The sequence below is a fragment of the Ochotona princeps genome, chromosome 24 (assembly GCF_030435755.1).
Source record: "Ochotona princeps isolate mOchPri1 chromosome 24, mOchPri1.hap1, whole genome shotgun sequence".
In the NCBI taxonomy this organism is placed as follows: Eukaryota; Metazoa; Chordata; class Mammalia; order Lagomorpha; family Ochotonidae; genus Ochotona; species Ochotona princeps.
The window spans coordinates 4162971-4184152 of NC_080855.1; the positions used below are offsets into that span (position 1 = coordinate 4162971).

The following is a 21182-nucleotide window of genomic DNA, read 5'->3' on the forward strand; positions in this document are numbered from 1 at the left end:
ACAGCACGTGGTAAACAGGACTGAAGCCCCCTAAGCAAAGCCCCAAGTCCTCGGTAGGGTGTGTGTGCAGCAGCTGCAGAGCCTCGTCAGAAGATGGGCATAGGGGACAGCGCCCCCGAGGCTGGGCGGGAGGCTAGATGTCCCCATGCTGCCCACGTGAGCTTGTCAGGGCCAGGAATGCCCCAGACACTCTAGCACACCCTCCCACCCGTGGTTCCCACCAGGGTTGGGTTGTTCTAGGACTGGCAGCGGGCCTCAGCATGTTCTTGGGTGATAGTTTGGATTGGGGGAAGGCATGGAAGGGCCCTGCAAGGCAAGGCCTGGGGGTGCCTGCGGCTTCCCTCCCCCAACCCCGGGCATCCTGGCAGGCCCTGCTGCCCTGGCTCCGGCTTCCTGCTGTCGGGGCGTTCCTGTTCCACTGGCTCTGTCAGCCCCGGCCCCGCTGTCTGTCAGCTCTACTGGCATCTCCCCTCCTCATCCCTCTGCTTGGAGCTGTGCCAGAGGTCCTTGGGGCAGGACCCAGCAGGCCTGGGGAGCAGGGAGGCCAGTCCAGGGTTTTGGGGTGGGGGTAGTGGTGGCACTGACAGGCTTGGGGTGAGCCCTGGCCACACACGCAGGGCAGCTGCAGCGCACTCCTGAGGGTGGAGACCCCAGGCCTTTATTGGGGTGAGCCAGGACTTCTGTGGGCATCAGCAGACAGTGGAAGCCCCCAGGGACTGGGGGACATCCAGGCCTGAAACGGAGCTTATCAGATCCTGCCTGGTGACAGCCAGAGTGTCTCCGTCCTGCTTCAGGGGGAACTGGGCAAGCTGGCCAGGCCTGTGGCTGGCTCTCTCTTCATCCTGGTCCTGGACCCGGGCCCAGGCTAGACTGTCCCCCGCCCTCTGCTGGCCTGCAGCTCCTGCCTGCCCAGGACACCCGTGGGCCAAGGGGGGGGTCCCATGTGAGTTCCGGGCGAACTCCCTCTAAGCAGAGAAACCAGTACTGCAGCTTTTATGTCTTGGAGAATCCAACTGGAACTGGCGGCCTGCCCTCACTGTAATTGCAGGGAAAATGGTTCTTCAATTACCCCAATTTGCATTTTATTATTTGTTTCTAACGGCGCTTCCAAAAGTAAGGGTGACATTCATGCCACATTGTCACAGACTAGAAGATCCCGTCTCTGCGTTGGCCGCTATGCACAGGGGTACTGTGCATGGTCACCAGAACATACCAATAATAATAATAATAAAACCCTACAATGCCATTGGCACTCTGGTGTAATTTTTTATTAACTAAAGTAGCCGAGGAACCCGGACCGACCCCACCACCCTAGAGAGAAGGCCGGAGAAGGCCCGGCAGTGCGGGTCTCCACGGTGGCCAGAACAGCACAGTGCCCCAAGAACACTTCACATCGAAATGTAAACAGCGTGCCCCCACATGGCGGGCCCCGCCCACAAGTGACCGAGGCCTGGGCGCCCGCCACACGGGGCCCCACCTCCAGCCGCCCAGGGCACCTCTGAAGCCCTGTTTCCTTCTAGTCTGACCTACGCCGCACAGCAAAACGCAGGCTAGGTCAGCACAGAGCTGGCCGCTGTGCTTCGGCCGGCCAAACGGCCAGGACCCAGCGCGTGCTTGCAGAAAACCATTGGGGCACCCTGGGAAACCGCAGCCGACAAACTGGGCACCTGGAGCCGGCACCGCTGTCCCACGAGGCCAACAGGTGCCCTCCACGCTGTCCTGTGCGCCTGCCCAGAGGGGCTCAGGGTGCTGCGTCCACCCAGCTGCTGCCCAAGCCTCTGCGGGTCCTTGGGTGCAGTTCGTCCTCACAGTTCCGCCCCACTACATGACGGCACACACGGGACGCCCCCCTCCACGTCCGGCCAGACACGCGCCTGGGGGAAGGGGCTCCGGGCCCCACGCGCGGCAGCCCCAGCTGGTGATCCTGCAGCTCCCAGGCCCGGACGCCCACACTGCAGAGGCGGAAGCGGCTTGGCCCAGGGCCCCAGCCCCGCCCAGAACGTGCAGGACACATGCGGACGCGTGCTTGCGCGCACAGGCTCACGTGGCCCCGGGTCTCCGAAGCGGCCAACCCTCCTGCCTGGGCGACCCCCACCACGGGGCGCACTCCCACGCAGGCCAGCCTTCCAGGTGAGCGGGGTCGGCTTCAGCAGCACACGGGGCCTGGGGCTTCCAGCGTGGCCCTGGGCTCCTGCTCTCGGCACGCGCCCCGGGCCGCCCTGGTGGCGTTGGCCCGGACAGAGATGTGGTCCCAGCCTCCCTGGGTGGGTTGGGGTGGGCAGGATGAGAGTCAGGTCATGCGGGCCGGGTGGTGCCGTGGCTTGGGCACCTCCCTCCCCGGGCTGCCGCCCGCGCTGCCTGCTTACCCCGATGCCGTAGTCCCAGCCCTGGCCCTTGGGCGCGTGGGGCTGGACGCCTGTGCGGTGGCACACGGTCCCGCGGCTCAGGCTGTGGCTGCCCTGAACCTTGTCTGCGATGACCCAGACCTGGAACATGGACCCGCTGAAGCCCCGGGCACCGCAGCGGGCAGGAAATGGGTGGGCAGTGGGGAGCTCGGAGGAGGAGTCCCGAGGAGCCCCTAGCACCCCGGACGGAAACCTCTCGCACCAGACCTGGTCCAGGGGCCCCACGGACACTCTGCGCACGTTGTTGGACACGTGCTCCCAGCTGGAGCCCTGCGGGTAGCTGGGCGTAATCCCCACGCGGTACCACAGGTTCCCTGGGGAGAGAAGCTGGGCTCAGAGTGGAGACTAGGGACCCAGCGGGCTCGGGGAGGCAGGGGGAGGCCTGGCCTGAAGCACGCCTGCTTCCCACGCTCCTGGCTTCTCCACACCAGGCTTCTCCACCCTCCCCACCACTTCTCCACCCCCTGGGCTTCTCCACACACAACCCCTTTTTTCTTCCCCCCACCCCGGGGCTTCTCCATCCCCTCGGCTTCTCCACATCCCCCCACCCCACACCAGGCTTCTCCACACCCCCCAGGCTTCTCCACACCCCTGACCCTCTCTGGCCTGCAGCCACCTCAGCCCTTTCCTGGTCCTGGCCTTTCCAGGGCCTCATAATCACTCCATTGTGCTGGGCAGGCTGCACCCTCGTCCTGCTCCAAGGCACAGACTGAGCACAAAGCAGAGGACTGGGTTGGGAACAGTTTCCTTGACGCAGGTCTGGATGCTGCCGCCCGCCCATCACTGCGTCTGTGGCAGCAGGGCTGCAGGGGGGCTGTCCAGGACCCTGCCCAAGGCAACACAGGCACCTGGCTAACCTGGCGAGGAGATGCCACCAGGGCCTGGGGCAGTGCTGCTCCACGCCCAGCTCCTGCGGGCCAGGCCTGGCCACAGCTCCCAGGTCCCGCCTCCATAGGCACTGACATGGGCTGGTCTTGCTGGTGCTCCACGGCCAGCCCAGGGCAAGCACGGGCTCACACGCTTTGGGGGCCCCAGCTCTAGTGACCTGCCCTCCGACCCCTTGGGCACCCCAGGGGCACCCTGCCCTCTACCCGGGGGAAAGCAGCACAGAGCCAACTTGCCATTCTCATCCAGGGCATACACCGACGTCTGCCCCACGGACACCTGCGCCAGCCTCTGCTTCAGGGGGGGCGGGATGTGGTACCAGCAGTCGCCTGCCATGGAGGAGTGACTCAGCGCACTGCCCCCAGGCCCGTGGCAGGCGTAGCCGGCCCCATGACCTGCCCCCTGTGAGCACGTGCTGAGGCTTCCCGCAGAAACAGGAGCACGTGGGGCCCCGCTGGGATGCGGCCACACTGCTGCTGGCCTCTGCGGGGACAGCACTCACCTGCTGGCTTTGAGGGGGACACGGAGCCCCGGTAGAAGGCAGAACCGTCTCTGGCCACAGCCCACACCTGGTAGCAGGCCCCAATGGAGATGGAGGTGAAGGGCTGGTCGGTGCCCACATGCAGCCAGGAGGAGCCCTGTGGAGGGGCAAGGAGGAGGGTGCTGTGGGGTGGCTGGGACAGTGGGGGCCTGGGGCCTATGGGTGCGATGCCCTGCTGGGTGGTGGCAGGGGGCACAGGCTGCGTGGACCCAGCCTTGCCTGCAGCCCTGAGGGCTGGGGACGGGTGGAGCTGGGGGGAGGGGTTGCTCACCGCAGGGTTGAGCTCAGACACACCAAGGCGGCACAGCACGTCACCCTTGTCGCTGACCGCCCAGAGGGCGATGCTGTGGCTGCGCTGGGCGGCGGGTGGGCTCTCGGGGATGATGGACACGTCCCCCAGGGCGATGGGGGCCACCTCCAGCCAGGGCCCGCTAGTCACCAGCTTGCACTTCCTGTTTAGAAGCACAGCCCTGAGGGGGACCGCGGGGAGCCACCTGGAGCCTGGGATGTGGGCTGTGGGTGTGTGCACGCGCCAGGCCCTGCCCATGTGGCTCCGAGACCAGGCGTGGCTGCGTGTGGAGGGCAGCCTCCTCCAGTGCCCAGCCCCCAGCTGGGCCTCGCTCCTGCTTCCCAGGGGTGGGGGACGAGCCAGTGACATTTCTCTTATTTGTTCTTGAAAACAAACTCTACAGAACCCCGAGTGAGCGGGCAGGCGGGCAGCCTGCGGGCATTTCCTGGGCTGACATTTGCTCTGACTCTGCTCCCCACCCCACCGCTCCCTTCCCCGCCTTCCAGTGGAACTGGGGTCAGAGGCCAGCTCCCTCCCCCACGCCATGAGCCCCCTCCCCGCTGCCGGCTCACCTGGCCCAGCACCTTCTCCTGACAAAGTCCTTCATTGTTTTATATCCGTGGTAGGAGCTGCAAGAGGAAGAGGAGGAGAAAATGTGCCTGACCACCTCATGGAGGTTTCTGGAAAACGCTAGCTGGAGGCGAGATCAGCAGGGTGTGCAGCCCCGCCGGTGGGCAGCCAGGGCCTCCCTTGGTGACGGCCCTGGGCTGGGGACCTCCGTGGGGGTTAGGGAGTAGTAAGGGGGCCTCACTGGAGTCCTGTAGGAGAATAGTTCACTTTGAGGGCTGGGGGTGTGGACAGAGAGGACCTACCTCCCCGGCCCTGGATGCCGGTCCCAGGCCTGTATGTGACATCTCCTCACAGGTCGTGTCTAACACTTGCGAAGGGGCCCCTATGGTCAGGCCCCGGCACTGCTGCCCACAGTACTGGTCACCACCTGCCCTAGCACTTGGCCCTGGGAGTTGCGCCGCCCTTTCACACTTAGGGCAGGCACCACCCACTCACCACAGGGTCCTGCCCCCAACCCTCCAGCCCTCCCAGCTTGGCGCTGCAGGGGTGAAGGGCCAGGGCAGAGAGAGACTCACGCAGGGAAGTCGCTGGCGTACTGCCACCCCTCTTGGTCAGTGCCACCTGGGACGCTGAAGTCCACGGACCAGTCGGAGACCTGGGGAGGAGGGGGCTGTGAGGGCCAAGGCTGGCAGAGAGGTGGGCCAGGGAGGACAGGGCTGGGGACTCACCCAGGTCCAGTGCGGGGACGGAGGCTTGGTGGTGGCCTTGGTGCACTCATGCAGCCCAGTGGCATCACTCCACATGTAGCGGTCAGTGGGCAGACCCCTGGGCAGGAGAGTGGGCAGGGGTGATTGCAGAGGACTGGGAACAGGGGCCAGTGGTCTCCATATATGCTTGCCTCCCCCACCCCCCTTCCCCAGGTGTCCGCCAGCAGCTGCGACCCAGCCTGGCAGCCTCCTGTCATGGGCTCCCAGGTTGTTGACGCCCTGAGCCCCAGCCTGCAGGGTCAGTGGACCCTCTCTGGAAGTGGGGTCTGGAAGTGGAATGAGATGGAACTGATCATGGTGGGCGCTGAGCCAACAGGTGGGCATCCTTGTCAAGGGGCAGCCGTAGACGCTGATGGTGTAGGACCCTGGGCTTGACAGCCACAGAGGCCGGAGACAGAGCCCTGCCCCACCTGCTGACACCCCCCCCCCAAACAGATGGTGTGTGGTGGGGGGGCAACAGGACACTAGCGTGGCAGGGAGTGGCGGGGGCCGGGTTAGGGCTGAGGTCCTAGAGCCCAGAGCTATAAGCCCAGGAATGCCACCTTGCCCTGTGCTTCCAGGCATGGTGGGGGATGCCTGCTTGGGCGGGTTTGAGATTATGTGAGTGGAGGTGGGGAGGGACTGGCCCCTGGGGAGATGTGGTCCGTGTGTTCGAATCCCCTTGGAGAGGAACCAGCCCTGTGCGTGACTGAGGTAAACAGAGAGACACAAATATTTACACACTTAGAGATCCTGCCAGCTGCTCCTTCTGACAGCCATAGCTCAGAGGCAGTCGGGACCTGTGAGGCTGAGCGGGCTGGGCCTACGGGCAGGGGCACCCAGAACACCCACTGGACCCCACCCTTGGCTGGCGAGGTGTTTCAGTGTTTGGAAAAGGCAAGGGAGGAAATGAACTTCATTGCTTCCCGTCAGGGTAACTTTCACCAAGTTCACGGGTAGGGAGATGGACAGGGCGGAGTGTTTTGGTGAGAAGACATTTTGGAATCCATGCCTGGAGGTTTCTTCTCCAAGTTCAAGAAGCAAAAAGTGCACAGTATCAGAAAAGTTTGCACGGGTTGCAAAATCTGCTCGCACCAAAATGAAGTGAATGTTTAAATTCTCTTTATCCATGAGAGCTTAAAGGTTACCCTTGCATAGTCTTGTTTACAAAAAAAGAAAAAAGAAATGTAAGACTTTGTGCCACTTATAACAAAAAATATGAAATACCTTCTAATAGAAAGTATCTGGATCCTATGTGGAAAATTGCAACATGTTGTTAACAAACTGTCTTGGTGTTTAAGATGTCCTTAGTACCCTGAAAGCTCCCCCAGGGAGAAGGCAGGTAGATGGCTTGGTTCCTGCCACTGTCCTCCTGGGAGCCAGCTGCAGGCCCAAGGCCACCCCCCAGCAAGGGCCGTGGCGCGTGTGGAAGACTGTGCCGGGCTGTGGCTGGAACTGAACTACAAGTAGTTCCAAGAACACAAAGACCTGGCTGAGAAGCTGGGAGGATCTGGAATTCCTGGAGGGGGACAGGGACCATGCAGGCCATAGTTCAGGGATGGCCTGGGGCAGGGTGAGTGGCAGGAGCCAACCTGGGCAGGGACGTCTGATAGCACAGAGGTGGCAGGGTGCAGCCTGGCCTGACTGTGCAGAGCCCCAAGAAGCCCAGCAGCAAACGCTGACACCTTGGCAAGGCCGCAAGTGCCGGCTTCCTGACTCCTCCCAAGGGGACAGATGCCAGGAGGCTGTCCAGAAGGGACAGGGACAGTGAGAAGCTTGTCCGGGGCAGAGTTCGAGGCAAGGTGAGTGACCCAGTATCACCCTGGGAGGAGGGCCCCGCTGTGGTCTGGGAGGCCCTGCTTAGCTCGGCCCTTCAGGAGCCCCTTGGCAGTGGACGCGTAGAACTGGTGTCCAAGCGACAGACAGTAGTGATGGCTGGGGACAGAGGTGTACCCCTGGGTCCCGCCGACCTCATGTTCCCACAGATGGAACGGTGGGAGGTCACAAAGGCACATTCAGACACAAGCCCTTGCAACTCAGTGCTGTGCACCCAGTGCTCCGGTAGCAGGCAACCACATGAACAGGCGTAGGGCAGCTCACGGGCCGTGACCTGTGGACCATGGGCCCCGTGGTCGTGGGTGGTCTGCCCGGCCTGAAGGGGTAGGAAGATGAAAAGACAGCTGATGACGCTCTGTGATGTGGAGCAGCCGTCTCCACTGGCCACAGCCTGGCTATGACATGCCTGTTCAGACCCCAGACCCTGAAGCTGAAGGTGGCCAGACTGGGGCGGCGGTGGGACCCTCTGGGAGTGATGATCCTGGACCGGCTCCCGGGACTGAATCCCATGGCTTCAAGGGCAGATGTAGACCTGGACACAGCATCCCTGGAGCTGTGCCATGCTCACACTGCTGCTGCCACCTGAGGCAGGCTGGGTGGGGGCTGCCAGACCCTGGACTTGAACCTCCAAAAACAGCTCTTTTCTGTATGTGAAACTGGCTGCCTCCTGGCAGCCAGATCCTCTCTCCCCAGGCCCAGGCGGGTGCTGCCTGCCCTGTCCCATGGCAGGTGCGACAATCCTGCAATCCTGCACCGTCAGGAAGGCCTATAAAGAGCTTGCGTAGTGAAGACAGGCTGTGTGTTCTGGCGTCACGGTTAACAGCCCGTGTCCCACATCTGGGGATCTGGGTTTGGGTTCAAGTCCAGGTTCTGGTTCCCAATTCCAGCTTCCTGCAGCAGTGATGGCCCAAGCACTTGGCTCGCTGCCACCCACATGGAACGACCTGGATGGAGCTCAGAGCTCCTGGCCCCAAACCTGCCCAGCCCTGGCCACTCAGGGCGTTTGGGGAGTGAACCAGTGGTTGGAAGCTTGCTTGCTCTCTGCCAGTCAAATCATGACAGCTCACCACTCGGGGTGAAAAAGGAAGCCAGTGAAGGGGCTGTGTGTGCTGCCTGCCCCCACTGCAGGATTGGGAGTCAGAGCTGGTGGTGGGCAGGAGGGGCAGGGAAGGAGGGGCTCGCGAGGCTTGGCTGTGTTCCAGCTCCTGACCTCACCGCAGTGGCCCTGGTGTGTGACTTGTGCTACGCGCTAGTGGTTGTGTGCTGCGTGTGTGCCACCTCTTAGCGGAATGGTCCCGCACAGCCCTCCGGCCCACATGGCCACCTGCTACGGTCAGGACTGTGGCTCCCTCACCTGCTGGTGTAGCCCGTGACGGGGTTCCAGCGCTGGTTTTCGTAGATGCAAACAGTCTTCACGTCAGACTGTGTGTAGATGTTACTGGTGCTGCTGGCCAGGCCTGGGCGGGGGGCAGAGGGGTTAGAGGAGGCCCCTGGGCCTGCGTGTGCTTCGGGGTGGGCCAGGTGCCCCCATGTGGCCCTGAGGGCAGCCAGCGCCTGGCTGGCTTGGGCTTCCCTCCTCAGTGGCCGTGAATCATCCGGGGTACACTGCTGCCCCATGCCGCCCCTGACCGTGCCCCGCTAACGGTGTAGCCTCAAACGACTTGGGGAGCCCAGCACCTCTTCTCTTGTGAGGCGGAGGTCAGGCGAGGGGATGCCCGGGCCCTACCTTGGAAGTAGCCGCCACCATAGCCACCCGTGTACACCCAGGCTGTGTGGTCATAGCCGATGCCCCACACGACACCCTGGCTGTTGGCCTCCACCAACCGCAGGTGGCCTCCCATCTGCCGCCAGAACCTGTGTAGGGTGAGGGGGGATTGCTGCCTGGCCTCAGCCCCTCCCTCCGCCGTGGCATCGGACATATCCCTGGGACCCTGGGTAGTACTCCCTCTGGCGTGGACAGAGGCAGGACAGGGCCAGGAGTTGCTGGGTGCCTGCACTCTGCACCCTGGCCAGCCAGTGATGGCGTGCCGGGAGTTTGTCTCGGCTGACTCGCCCCCTACATGGGCAGCAGGTGCGGGGTGGAAGCTGCACAGCAGCCTGGCTGGCCTCCTGGGGCACAGGGGGTGCCAGACACACCCCTGGCCTCCCGACAGTCTCAGGCCCTGGTGTCCCCTGCCCAGCTTCCCCTGGGGACTCACACACCACTTCCTTGAATGACCTCATTCCTTCTGTGGCTCTAAGTGCCCCTGACCACCCACCACGGTGGTTCCATCTCCCTCAGCTCGGCCTGTTCCTGCCCTCCTGGTCACCATGACCTGTACCCCAGCAGGTCCCAAGGCCTGGGTTCCCCCTCACCCCCTGGTAGTGCCTCACTGTCTCCTCTCTGCCTCCAGGACCCCTCAGGGCAGCGGCTCTGCCAGGAGCCCCGTGCTGGCCCAGGGCTTGAGGAGGAGTGCTGCCCGCCCCAAGCCCAGCCTCCTGCAGGCCTGGGAAGGAGTTAGTTGGTCAGCAAGCAGCCAGGTCCTGGGCAAGCTCTGGGTACTCCTGGGGCCAGGTGGGGGGTCAGGTCCGGGCCCAGGCCCTGCCCGGCACACCCCCACTCACATCTGGTCGCAAGGCAGCGGGCGCTCGCCAACCTCCAGGTCTGGGCTGGGCTCACTCACGAAGATGTCCCCTTTGCAGGTGACAGACCAGATGGCCTGCGGGGACGGGCGGCCGTGGACCTTGCGGCTCTCGCAGCAGGACAAGCTGAGCAGGGCGAGCTGGTGGCCGTGGGCACAGATGGGCCAGTTACTGCTGGGTGAGCCAAGGCCAGGTGGCCCCTGGAGCCCACCCCGGGTGCCCACTCACCCAGTCATTCATGTCCTGTTCGGTGGCGGCTGCCAGGCGCACGGGCCACCTCTGCCGTGTCCTCTCGGGGGTGTACAGGGCGAAGGAGTGCTTGACCTCGTTGAATACTGGCACCAGCACTGTCACCTCATTGAGGAACACGTGCAGGTACTGTGCAGGGTGTGGGTGCATGTGTGTGAGCGTGGGATGGGCACCCAGCGCCCAGGCCACTGTGCGCCCCCACCCCGGCTGTCCTCTGGTCTCCCGGGGACCAGCAAGGCCAGGGCTGGCTGCCTGGTCCCTGCCATCTGCCCGACATCCCTTCGGAGAAGTCAGATCTGAGTGGCTGCTAGGCAGAGGCCATGGCTCGGGTCCAGGCTCCCATGTGCCCAGCACTGGTGGGGACTGAGAGACAGAGACGCTGGTGCTGGGCTGGCCCTGCTTCCCCTGCCCTCCCCCCGGGCAGTGCCCTCCCCCGGTCATGCTGGCACCTTCTTCTCCTCGTGCATCATGTAGTAGATGAAGAGGATGCTGTCCCGGGCCCCGTCGTGCCCTGTGAACTGCTCCAGTGCCACACGTACGTCCACCCACTTGTGGGGCTTCCAGTCGCACCACCATTGCAGCGTGCCCGTCTTCACCCACACCGACTGTGGCACACAGGTGCCCCCTGCACTCAGACCCCAGCCCCGGTACGCCCCACCTCCCACAACTGGGAGGCCCCCCAAACCGGGGGTCTGCTAAGCGTCTCTCACCTCCTCCCAGACAGCTGCAGGGGCGGGTGTGGTTAGCTTATGTTCTGGGAGGAGACATTGGGGGCTGCTGGGAGTCTGCCTCATGGTCCTGGGGACCTTGCCAGCACCCAGGCCTCTTTGGGGACTCCCCCTCCCAACACACTGGTGTCACACCTTCTATAGGAAGGCATTAAGATGTAGTTCCGTGCGGTGGTTGGGCAATGGGCATTCCCCCCCCCGTGCACCTGCAGCCCAGGCACAGGGACCCCCACGGCCCTACGAGGGCACACACCTGCTCCACGGCCTGTTCATAGTGCCGGAAGTTCTCCAGCTCCCGCTTGGTCCTCTCGCTGAGCTGCTGGAAGATCTGCTTCCTCCAGGCGGCTGTCTGTGCCGGCGTGATGGACAGGGACAGTGTTTGCACCGAGGGCGACAGGCCTGCGGGCAGCCGAAGCCTCAGGGCCGGGACTCGCTGGCTGGCTTCTCCCCCCCTGCCCACACACCCTAAGTCAGCCCTGCTTCCTGGGTCTCTGCCCACCCCTGACTTTGGGCCCCGGGCCTCACCCTTCTCCGCTGTGTCCCTCGCCCAAGGCCTCTTACCCGACTGTGCAGAGAACCACTTGAGCACGGAGCCCGCCTCCACTGCGCAGCCACCCCCGGACACCCAGGCCCACAGCGGGTGGTCGGCCGCACTGCCAGGCTCCTCCAGGCCGCCCAGCAGCCCTAGGGACGAGAGGCCACTGGCCTGTGGGAGGCCAGCAGCTGGGCCACTGGGCCCTGCTGGGGACTCCTTCAGGTCGATGTTGGTCCAGGGCAGCTCCGCCGGGCCAGGCTGCCTGTCCAGCCCCGCCTTCCCGCTGCCGGGGGCCTGGAGGGCATTGTGCACAGCACCCTCTGCCATCCCACCGGGCCCTGAGCCTGTGGCCGTGCTGCCCCTGCCGCCACTGGAGGTGTCCCAGGGTTCCGTGGGGAGAGGGTGCTCGGGCCTGGGCCTCTCGACCTCTGAGGAGGCATCGCTGTCACTGGGTGCAGACTCGCCACTGCCACCCCTCACCTCGTCGCCGAAGAAGCAGCCAGCACTGGGGACGAAACAAGGTGGCTGTCATGCCCCTGGTGTGGGGGGAGCTATATGGGCACTGGAACCACCGTGTCACCGCGTATGGCGGCCTGGGTGGACGCCTGGCCTGGGCTCTTTGGGGTGTGGATGTGGAGCTGGCCCTGCTGAAGGCCTGGAGGCACCGCGGCTGTCGCTCCTGTTCACGGTGGCCGTGGCCGAGGCCCTGGCCTCAGGAACCTTGCAGATGTTTGTAAGTTCCAGCCACCCTGGGCTGTGCGGGCGTCGTAGTAACTGACCACGTGGGACCTGTGTTGTGCAGTGCTAAACTGAGTTTTCAGACTTGGTCCTAGACCCTCAGAGCATGCGTGGCTTGGGAAGGCTCCTCTCCACTCCGGGGTGGTCTGCTCTGTCCTGGGAGGGTCAGTCCTGGTTACAAGAGCGTCTGTTTCCCTTAGTTCCCCCACGCTGCCCTTTCTGGCTTACGTCCGTGTTGCTGCTGGTAGGTCATGGGCAAGTCCCTGGTACCAGCAGCTGTGGGAGTTCAGCCCTGAGCTGCTAGCTGGGGTTGGGAACCTGGAGCTTAGGTGTGTAAGTGCCAGCCTGGTGGAACCAATAGTCACCACTCGTGGGCAGCAGAGATGGTCTCTGGGGGGGCGTCTCCCAAGCCTGGTCCCCAGGTTACTACAGCAGCTCCACCTGGGACCCTGTGAGAGACGCCAGATCTCAGTGGGAAACTCGGGTGGGGGTTCTTTGAAACACCTGCTATGCATGAGTACCTGCTGCCTGGGCCTGCCTCCCTTCAGATGGGAGAGGGCTAGGGGTGAGCAAATCCCCCCCATGGCAGCCTTCTCCCTTGACTTTGAGGCTTCAGAACCAAACGGCCAGCTCCCGTCAGCAGGCCCTGACCCTGTCTTGGCCCTCCGGCCCCTTCCATGCTGACAGCTCTGATAGTCACGGTCACGTAGGAGCTGAGGGACCCGTGGGCTCTCGCACACAGGTGGCATTGGGGTGGGGGGGCCTGTTTCCCCTGCCGTGGACAGGCCCAGCGCCCCAAGCCTGCTCTGCTGGCTCCCCGCTCACCTGAGGAGGCTAGATGAGCTGCCCGAGTAGGACCGGTCACACTCGCGGCTGGCAACAATGGCCTTCCATGTCTTGCCACTGAGCTCGCTGGGGGTGACGCCCTGGCGGAAGTGCATGGCTCGGTCCTCACAGCTGATGCCCCAGACCTGTGGCAGAGGGGGACCTTCTGTTGGGAGGGGCGTGGAGTGCAGGTCAGAAGCAGGGGGCCGGCCCCAGCTCCCCAGTCCCCTCGCTGGGTGGGCCTGGCAGACGCTGAGCTGAGCAGTGAGGGCTGTCCTTGTCCCAGTGTTCTGTGGGGCCTGCCTGGCGCCGGGCGGGCAGAGGGGGGTGGAGTCGTGCTGCCAGCCACGGGGCAGCTTGAGCCCCGGAAGTGCACAGGCACACCTGGTCGTTGAGCCCCACGTTGACCATGGTCATCTCGCCGACCATCTCGATCCAGCTGGTACCGCATGGGTTGTGGGAGTTGACACCTCTTCGGAACCACACCTGGGGGCAGGGGGCACCAAGAGAGGCGCGGTGCTATGGTTTGTTTTTAGGGATCTGGGAAGAATAAATGAGGGTCCATGGCCCATGCCTGAGGTGGAGATCCCCAGAGTGGCCAGTGGGTGAGAAGGGCCCATGTTTCCAGGGGGGACCTGCGTGTACCCCTGGACGTGACTCTGATGATGCAAATGACAGGTACTGGGGGAGCCTGAGAGTCCTATGGAGGAGCCTCTGGTGGCTGGATGCGTGATATGTGGGTTCAGGGTGTACACGAGGAGGTGGGTGTGGGGCGAGGGAAGGTGTTGCAGCTCCACAGCTGGACGTCCTGAACGCTACCAACAACCCACGCAGCAGCACGGCTGACTGGGGGTTGGGGGTGAGGGCAGGAAGTCGCCCTTGGGTGTTCAGTGGCACCCCATTCCTCCCCTCCCTGGGTCTTACCTTCTGGTCCTTGGTGACTGCCCAGACTACACTGACTCCCGCAGAGACGTGCAGGATCCCACTGTCAGGCCCGGGGGGCTCGATGGTGGTCCAGGAACTCCCTAGGAGCCGCCAGAGAAGCCCCCCCGGCAGCCTCTGTTAGCAGCCCCCGCCCCCAGCGCTGGAGCGCATATGCCCCCTCCCTGGGCTAGCACTGGATGGGGGTGGTGGGAGGCCCACCTTTGGGGTTGTTCCTACTGATGCCTTCTCGGACCAGGGCCGGCCCCTCCCACAGGGTGGCCCACAGGAGGTCATGAGGCCCGCAGCTGATCTGGGCCACCTCCCCCGGCGTGTCCACCAGGGTCCATTTGGAGCCCTCAGGGTTGGCATGGTTGACGTCCTCTCTGTACCACACCTGGGAGGTGAGAGCAGGGTGTGGCATTAGTGTGTCCAGCTGGGGCACAGGTGAGCCTGGGGTCTCTGCTTGGGCCAGTGTACCCCATAACACCATCCAGGGTATGCCTCCTTCCCAGCCTCCTCTGCTGCTGGTTAGACGACTCCACCCAAACCCCAACGAATAAAAATACAAACCCTGCAGCTAGGTGGTCCTGGGATAGACCACCCCATTCACGAAAGACCCCCCCAAACACCTCTCACTCATTCCAACCCCAGGCTCTGGGCTGCTCCCAGCCAGTGTGGGCGTCTGGCGCCCTCTAGTGGTGATGGTCTCGCAGGTTGTGGTCTCTAGGGGAAGCCCCAGGCTTCCCCCCTTTGCTCCTTAGCCTTAGTTCAGATTGAGGGGCCCCGCCACCCTGTTGGTGAAGCCATGTGGCTCATTCCACCTGAGGAGGCTGCCGGATCACCAGTCCTCTGGTTGGAGGGGACCAGGGCTGGGAAGGTGCCCTCCTGCCCCCAGGTGGTATGGAGTTGGGGTAGAGGGCTGCCCTGCAGCGCCCGGTGCTCAGGCTCCCTGTGGGGGTGCCTCCCTCCGTCCCTGCCTGCTCCTTCCCCTCCTCCCTTGGATTTGGCTCGATGAAGCAGTTGACCAGTGCAAGGGCCTGACCCTGTCAGCAAGGGCTTCCCACAAGGTCTGCTGTAAGCAGTACACGGGCGGCCGCAGACGTGTGGTCAGACATGGAGCAGTTGCTACATGCGTAGGTCTGTCACACAAGGTCCACCTGTGCTGCCTTTGGCCCTCTGTTCACACGCGCCCCCAGGAAAGGGTCCCCTCTTTCTACACATTCACACACCGACCACCCGTTCAGCCACCACTCACCCATCCACCCACGTATCATCCCATCCAACACCCACCGATATATCAACCCATCCACTCTGCCCATATATCATCCCACCCACCACCAACTCCTCCACCCACATATCCATCCAGTCACCTAGCATCCCACCCACCACCAACTCCTCTACCCACATGCCCCATCTACCAGCCACATCGCTGTCTGCCCAGCCACATGTACGAGAGTGTGAGAAGCACCACAGGGGATTGGTGGGGAGCTCAGACTCTCTGAGGAGCCCAGGACGGGTACCTACTGGCACCCTGGGACTGGAAAGAGGACAGGCGGGTCCAGGTGCAGGTCCAGGGGTCCGAGCCATGAACCCCAGGACCACTGGACAGGAGCCAAAGGAGGGGGACTGTGGGGAGTCCAGGCGATGAGCGGCAGCCTGGCTCCTCCTGTCCCTGCCCGCTGCTGCCTGAGGCGTGTCTGCCCTTACCTTTCCCTGCAAGGACACAGCCCACACAGACAGGCGGCCCACGGGCTCCTCGGTAATCTCCCACCCGCCCACAGAGAGGTCATTGAAGGGGTCAGGCAGTTGCTTGGGGTCGTCCTTTGAGGGGATCTGAAACAAGGGGACAAATAGGGGCGGCACTTAGTCTGATGGGCACCTGGCCCACGCCTAACTTTCTGGGGCAGCGTGGGCTCTGGGCCATTGTTCTGAGTGGCGGTTGCAGGTGGGGCAGGGGACAGGCCGTGGCTGCTGGGAGACCCTCCAGCACCCGTGTCCTCCCACCAGGACTACACAGCTGCCCCCACTGCGAGCCACACTTGGCCATGGCGACCTTGGCCCAGGCATCCCGGGACTTGTATCGCCGGTATCGGATCCACTTGCGCCGCCGCACGCATGAATTCCATTTCTTGTCTCTCGTGTAAGTGGCAGGGAAGTCGATGGCATAGGTCCACCCCTGGGGTGTCAAGATGGGAACTTCGTAAGGGCCCTTGGATGGGGGACGGACCTGAGGGGCTGGGGAAGGCGGGCAGAAGAGAAGGCTGAAGCTGCGGAGCAGGGTGCTGGGGGGAGGGTGAGACGGCACAGCCCACCCCCCCCCAGCACAGGTCAGACACGGGAGTGGGGGGTGGGTGCCGGGGAAGGCAGCACAGTGGGGGGCATGGTGGGTCCCACGTTCACCTACCCCCTTTTCGGTGGGTTCCCCGCCAAAATTCTCGTCCACGTACCAGTCTGACTCCCACTCCCAGTGCGGGGAGGGCAGCGCCACCCCGTCCAGCGGCCGGGGCTGGAGCCCACTCACATCGCTCCACTGCCAGCGGTCACTCGGCAGGAGCTTCTCGCAGAAACCGCCCATGGGGTTCCAGCGCTGGCAGGGAGAGGGGCAGCCTTAGGGGGCAGGCACTGGGGATGCTCCATCTCACTCCATCACAAGCCACAGGGACCTGGTAGGGCCCCCAAGGGCGCATCCTCCATCCTGGGTTACTGGAAACTGCCTGTAGTCCCCTCCCTTGTGTGGCCCAGGCCAGACACATTTTCTTGGGGGACTCCAATCCTGAAGACTCCTGGCTGTGCAGGCAGTGAGGGTGGGAATGGGCAGGGAGGCTGGGGTCCCAGGGTGGCAGCCAGAGCATGCGTGCACGCGTGTGGCCACCTGGTTCTCGTAGGCCTCTTCGCGGTGGCGGATGGGGACATCGCTGGCGCACACGAACACATAGACCTGGTTGTCACAGGCGATCCCCCAGCAGCACTGTGAGGTGGCGCTGACCCGCTTGAATTCCAGCTGCACGTCCCTGCATGGCTCCCAGTACTGGCCGGCCGTGGACAGCGTGTGCACCCTGCCGAACAGGTCTACTGCCCACAGTAGCGAGGTGGGCATGGTGGCGGCGAGCTGCTGGTGGGAGGGCGAGGGTCAGCTGGCTGGCTTCCAGCCTTCCTGCAGGGGGCCTGGGCAGCCAGGGATCACCGCTCAGGCCAGGGGCCAGGCAGGCAGCCTGTCCGGAGGCCTGGGCTGAGCTGTTTGGCTCCTGCATGCCCAGAGCCTGTGGGCACTGCAGGCTTGGCGGTGGCTGTAAACAGCACCCAGGCAGAGTCCCAGATCTGGAAATAGGAGTGCTTGCCGGGACAGGCTGCATGTCTGGGAACAGAGCGTGTCTCACCAGCAGGCAGCAAGAAGAGACTGTGGGCTGAGGAGGGGGTGGCTAGGTCCGGGCAGATGGGAGGGGAGGCTGCAAGGCATCTGTGCCCCTCGAGCAACCCCGTGGATGGCTCACAGCACCTGCTTGGGGGGCATCTGAAGCTAGCACCCGTCGCCCAACACCTCCAGCTACCCAGCTTTCCTGTCTGCTCAGGCCACGGGGTCCCTTTATCTTGCTGGTGACCAAGAGCGGCCACAGCTGCCCAGATCTCTAAGGCCGATAGCTGTGTACAAGCCTCCCTTTTGAGTGGCACTGAGAGTCAGCTCTCTCCCTGTCTTGATTTCCTGTTCTGTGAAGTGCAGGCTGAGAGTGGTCAGCGCCCAGCAAGGACTCCGTGTCATCCTGGCTTCTGACTACTTTCACTTGCTATCACAAGCTGCCAATGAGCTCTCATTTTAAAACTATTTTTTATTGGGCCTGGCAGTGTGGCCTAGTGGCTAAAGTCCTCGCCTTTAATGTGCCGGGATCCCATATGGGTGCCAGTTCAGGTCCCAGCTGCTCCACTTCCCATCCAGCTCCCTGCTTGTGGCCTGGGAAAGCAGTCGAGGACAGCCCAAAGCCTTGGGACCCTGCACCCGCGTGGGAGACCCGGAAATAAGTTCCTGGTTCCCGGCTTTGGATCGGCGCAGCACCGGCCGTTGCGGTCACTTGGGGAGTGAATCATCGGACAGAAGATCTTGCTCTCTGTCTCTCCTCCTCTGTATATCTGCCTTTCCAATAAAAATAAATAAATCTTTTAAAAAAAAAACAAAAAAACCTATTTTTATTTATATGTATATTTGCATATATTTAAATTATGTGTGTGTGTATATATATATATATATATATATTTACTTGAAAGGCAGAGAGAGATTCCAGCTGTTGGTTCAGTCCCCACATAGCCACGATAGCCATGGTGAAGCCAAGCTGGGGCGAGCAGCCCAGAATGCGTGCGGGGTCTCCCCCGTGGTGGCCACCCCAAGAACCTGAGTCATTACTGGCCATCTCCCTGGGCACTCGCAAGCAGGAAACTGGAGCGCTAGTGAGAATCCAGCGACTGGAGCGTGGACGTTACATCCAGGGTCCCGGTGACAGCCCAGCGCAAGACAGAGCAAGCCCCTTTCCAGTTGGCGGGAGTTCACACAGCTCTTACAATCCTCACAGGGGCCTGTGGCTAACAAGCTGAGCCTCCTGCAAGTGCTGGCTCCCAGCTACTCCATTCCCCACACAGCTCCCTGCTTGTGGCCTGGGAAAGCAGTGGAGGACGGCCCAAGTGCGGGGCGTCCCTGCACCTGTGCGGGCGCCTCGGAAGAAGCTGCTCCAGACTCGAGCTAGCCCAGCTCCCGCGGTTGTGGCCATTTGGGGAGTGAACCAACAGAAAGAAGATCTCTTCAGTCTCTCTCTCTCTCCATCCCTTCCTCTCTTTCTTACTGCATCTCTGGCTTTCAAGTAAAATAAATAAAAATCTTAAAAAGAATCCCCATCAGCTGCCTCCAACAGCAGTGGAAGAAGTGAGATCACGGTTCAGGGAAGGAGATGTGAAGAAACATGCGGGCGTGTCTGCGGCGGGGGGATTCTCTGCGAATTTCCCCAAGGTGGCGGAATGCTTTAAAAGCATCATGAACTGCCGGCTGGGAAGGGAAGGTATCTTACAGACCGCTCCCAGCTCTGTGTCCCAGTCTGCAGGTCGGGCTCAGTGAACAGAAACTGCCTGATAATTAATACACTTTGCCTTTCCGGGAAAATGACTCAGCAGTAATTTCCTCACAGCCCTGATGGAACTTTCTGGGTCTTCCGTGGAAGAATGCTGGGGGTTGCAGGCGAGAGCGTGGGGTGGAGCTTGGGTCGATAAGTTCCTTTCAAAACAGAACAGGCTCAAGGGCTGGCACAGTGGCTCAACTGGCTGATCCTCCCTCCGCAAGCTCCAGGATCTCATATGGGTGCCAGTTCATGTCCTGGCAGCTCCACTTCCCATCCAGCTCCCTGCTTGTGGCCTGGGAAAGCAGTCGAGGACGCCCCAGAGCCCTGGGACCTGGGGTGCACCCCCCTGAAACTCCCGGAGGAAGCTCTTGGCTTCAGATCGCCTCAGCTGACCATGATCATGAGGCTAGCGGTCCCTAGGATGTGGCCAAAGGGGCCCGACCTCTACGGCGAGGGTGAAGGCAGGCAACTTGTGACTCCCCAAGACCGCGACATCAGCCAGGTGGCCTGGCTCTGTGTTCATCTCACCGGGAGGCCAGCTCACCCTCACACCTTTTTTGCATCGGTTTATTCACAGACCACAAGGGTCCCCAGGGACAGAGGGGGCAGGCGTAATTCCAGAAGAGACCTCAAAACCAGACGGGACCTCAAAACCAGATGCTACAGGAGAGCAGAGGCTGTTGGCTGAGCGTAGAGACCACTGCAAAGTCAAGCAGAGCATGGGGGAAGGAGGAGGCCGTGGAGCGTCACCCCCAGAATCAGGTGCCACCCTCAGCCCTAGCAAACAGGAGATGCTGTAAGTCAGCCTGGCTCGAGTCTGGGGGGCGCCAGGCACTTAGTCAACAGACGGACCCCCACCCCCGCACAGCCACTGCCCCAGCATAGGTCCAGCGTCACGGCCCTGACCATCTGTCTGCGCTAATCCCACGGGAGACGGTTGGCCTGGCCCCTGGTTACTGGAGTGCTTGTCAATCCCTCCTGCATGAAGCCTGGGATGGGTGTCATCTAGACCCCGGCTACACACACACACACACGGCTTTCTGGGGTCGGGGGGCGCGGGTGGGCAGCACCCTTAGGCGCGCAGGTGACAGCACACCTGATGGTCACACACGCACACACACGGTTGGGTGGCCAGCAACCTTAGGTGTGCGAGCGACAGCACACCTGCCGGTCACGCACACGGTTCTGGGGCCGGGGGGCGCGGGTGGGCAGCAGCCTGGACACACACACACGGTTGGGTGGGCAGCACCCTTGGGTGTGCAGGCGACAGCGCGCCTGCCGGTCCCTGCTCTCCCTCCGAGCGAGCGAGCGTTGGGGCGAAATCGGGAATGAGGGAAAGCAGCGGAGCGGCCGCCGGCTCCCGGCCCATCCTTCCCTGGCGGCCCTGGCGGCCCTGGCGCCGGCGGGACCGGCCCTTCCCCGGGGGGCGCGCGGGAACTCACCGGGGCCCGGAGGGGCGGAGGCTGCGGGGCTGCGGGTCCAGCGCGCCCGGCCCTCCCCGGCCGCAGGGAGGGGCGGGCCGGAAGCGGCCGTGGGGCCAGCGCTCAGTGGCCAGCCTGGCCGTGACGCGGCGCCCGGGGACACGCGATTGGCTGTCGAGCGGCGCCCAGCTTCGGTCTGGGGGGCCTCGCAGGGAGGTCAGGCGCCCGCCTACTTCCGGGGTCGCGTCGGGGACCCGCGTGGCCACCGGGGGCTGGACGGGCCAGCGCCGGAGGAAGCGGCGGGCGGCCCCGCTGTCCCCTGGACGCCCCGGCGGGAGGGGGCCTGGGTGCACCGGCTGCTTGGCCCGCCGGGGAGCCCCTGGCCTGCGCTGGGCTGCGGTGCCGCAGGGAGAGGCTGGCGGATCCGCTGTCCTCCGTTATCACAAGCCCGGTGGTTGGATGACTCACCGGGTGAGAGGGTTGGCTGTGTCTCACCTGGGTGAAAAGAGGCCAGGTGGGGGTGGAGGATGAAGCGGGTGTGGGGTGGGGCTTGTAGCCTTGCATCGTGGATGCCTGCGTCCCACGTGGGAGAGAATGCTTGGGTCCCATCGGTTGTTCCAGCTCCTGCTAAGGCAGACCTGGGAAACAGCAGGCCCTGGCTCCGGTGTGAGGGTCCCTGCCGTTCACCTGGGAAATGTGGATTTTAACTCCTGGCTCCTGAGCTTGGTCCGGCCATTGTAGGGCACTTTGGGAAGTGAATCAGTGGATGAGA

At 63.2% G+C, this 21182-nt stretch overlaps 1 protein-coding gene across 4 annotated transcripts; it reads right to left on the reverse strand.

The window, feature by feature from the left end:
- Positions 1 to 1826: 1826 nt before the first annotated feature.
- TECPR1 (tectonin beta-propeller repeat containing 1) lies at positions 1827 to 20510 on the reverse strand. 4 transcript variants are annotated; one of them, XM_004599281.2, is made up of 25 exons: positions 20434 to 20510; positions 16766 to 17003; positions 16298 to 16480; positions 15947 to 16069; positions 15601 to 15726; positions 14113 to 14287; positions 13894 to 13994; positions 13354 to 13455; positions 12970 to 13115; positions 11433 to 11911; positions 11125 to 11270; positions 10593 to 10748; positions 10123 to 10272; positions 9877 to 10034; positions 8999 to 9126; positions 8627 to 8729; positions 5419 to 5515; positions 5266 to 5345; positions 4693 to 4749; positions 4103 to 4283; positions 3793 to 3928; positions 3527 to 3619; positions 2613 to 2719; positions 2367 to 2486; positions 1827 to 2260 (listed from the first exon to the last, which is right to left on the reverse strand). In XM_004599281.2, the coding sequence occupies exons 2-25, from the start codon at positions 16988 to 16990 to the stop codon at positions 2147 to 2149; spliced, it is 3486 nt and encodes a 1161-aa protein (XP_004599338.2). In that variant the 5' UTR covers positions 16991 to 17003; positions 20434 to 20510; the 3' UTR covers positions 1827 to 2146. The 4 variants fall into 4 exon arrangements, with proteins under 4 accessions (XP_004599338.2, XP_058536265.1, XP_058536264.1 ...); XM_058680282.1 differs by lacking the exons at positions 16766 to 17003; positions 20434 to 20510 and having other exon boundaries at positions 15601 to 15724; positions 15973 to 16069; positions 16341 to 16479; XM_058680281.1 differs by lacking the exons at positions 16766 to 17003; positions 20434 to 20510 and having other exon boundaries at positions 15601 to 15724; positions 15973 to 16069; positions 16298 to 16430.
- Positions 20511 to 21182: the final 672 nt, after the last annotated feature.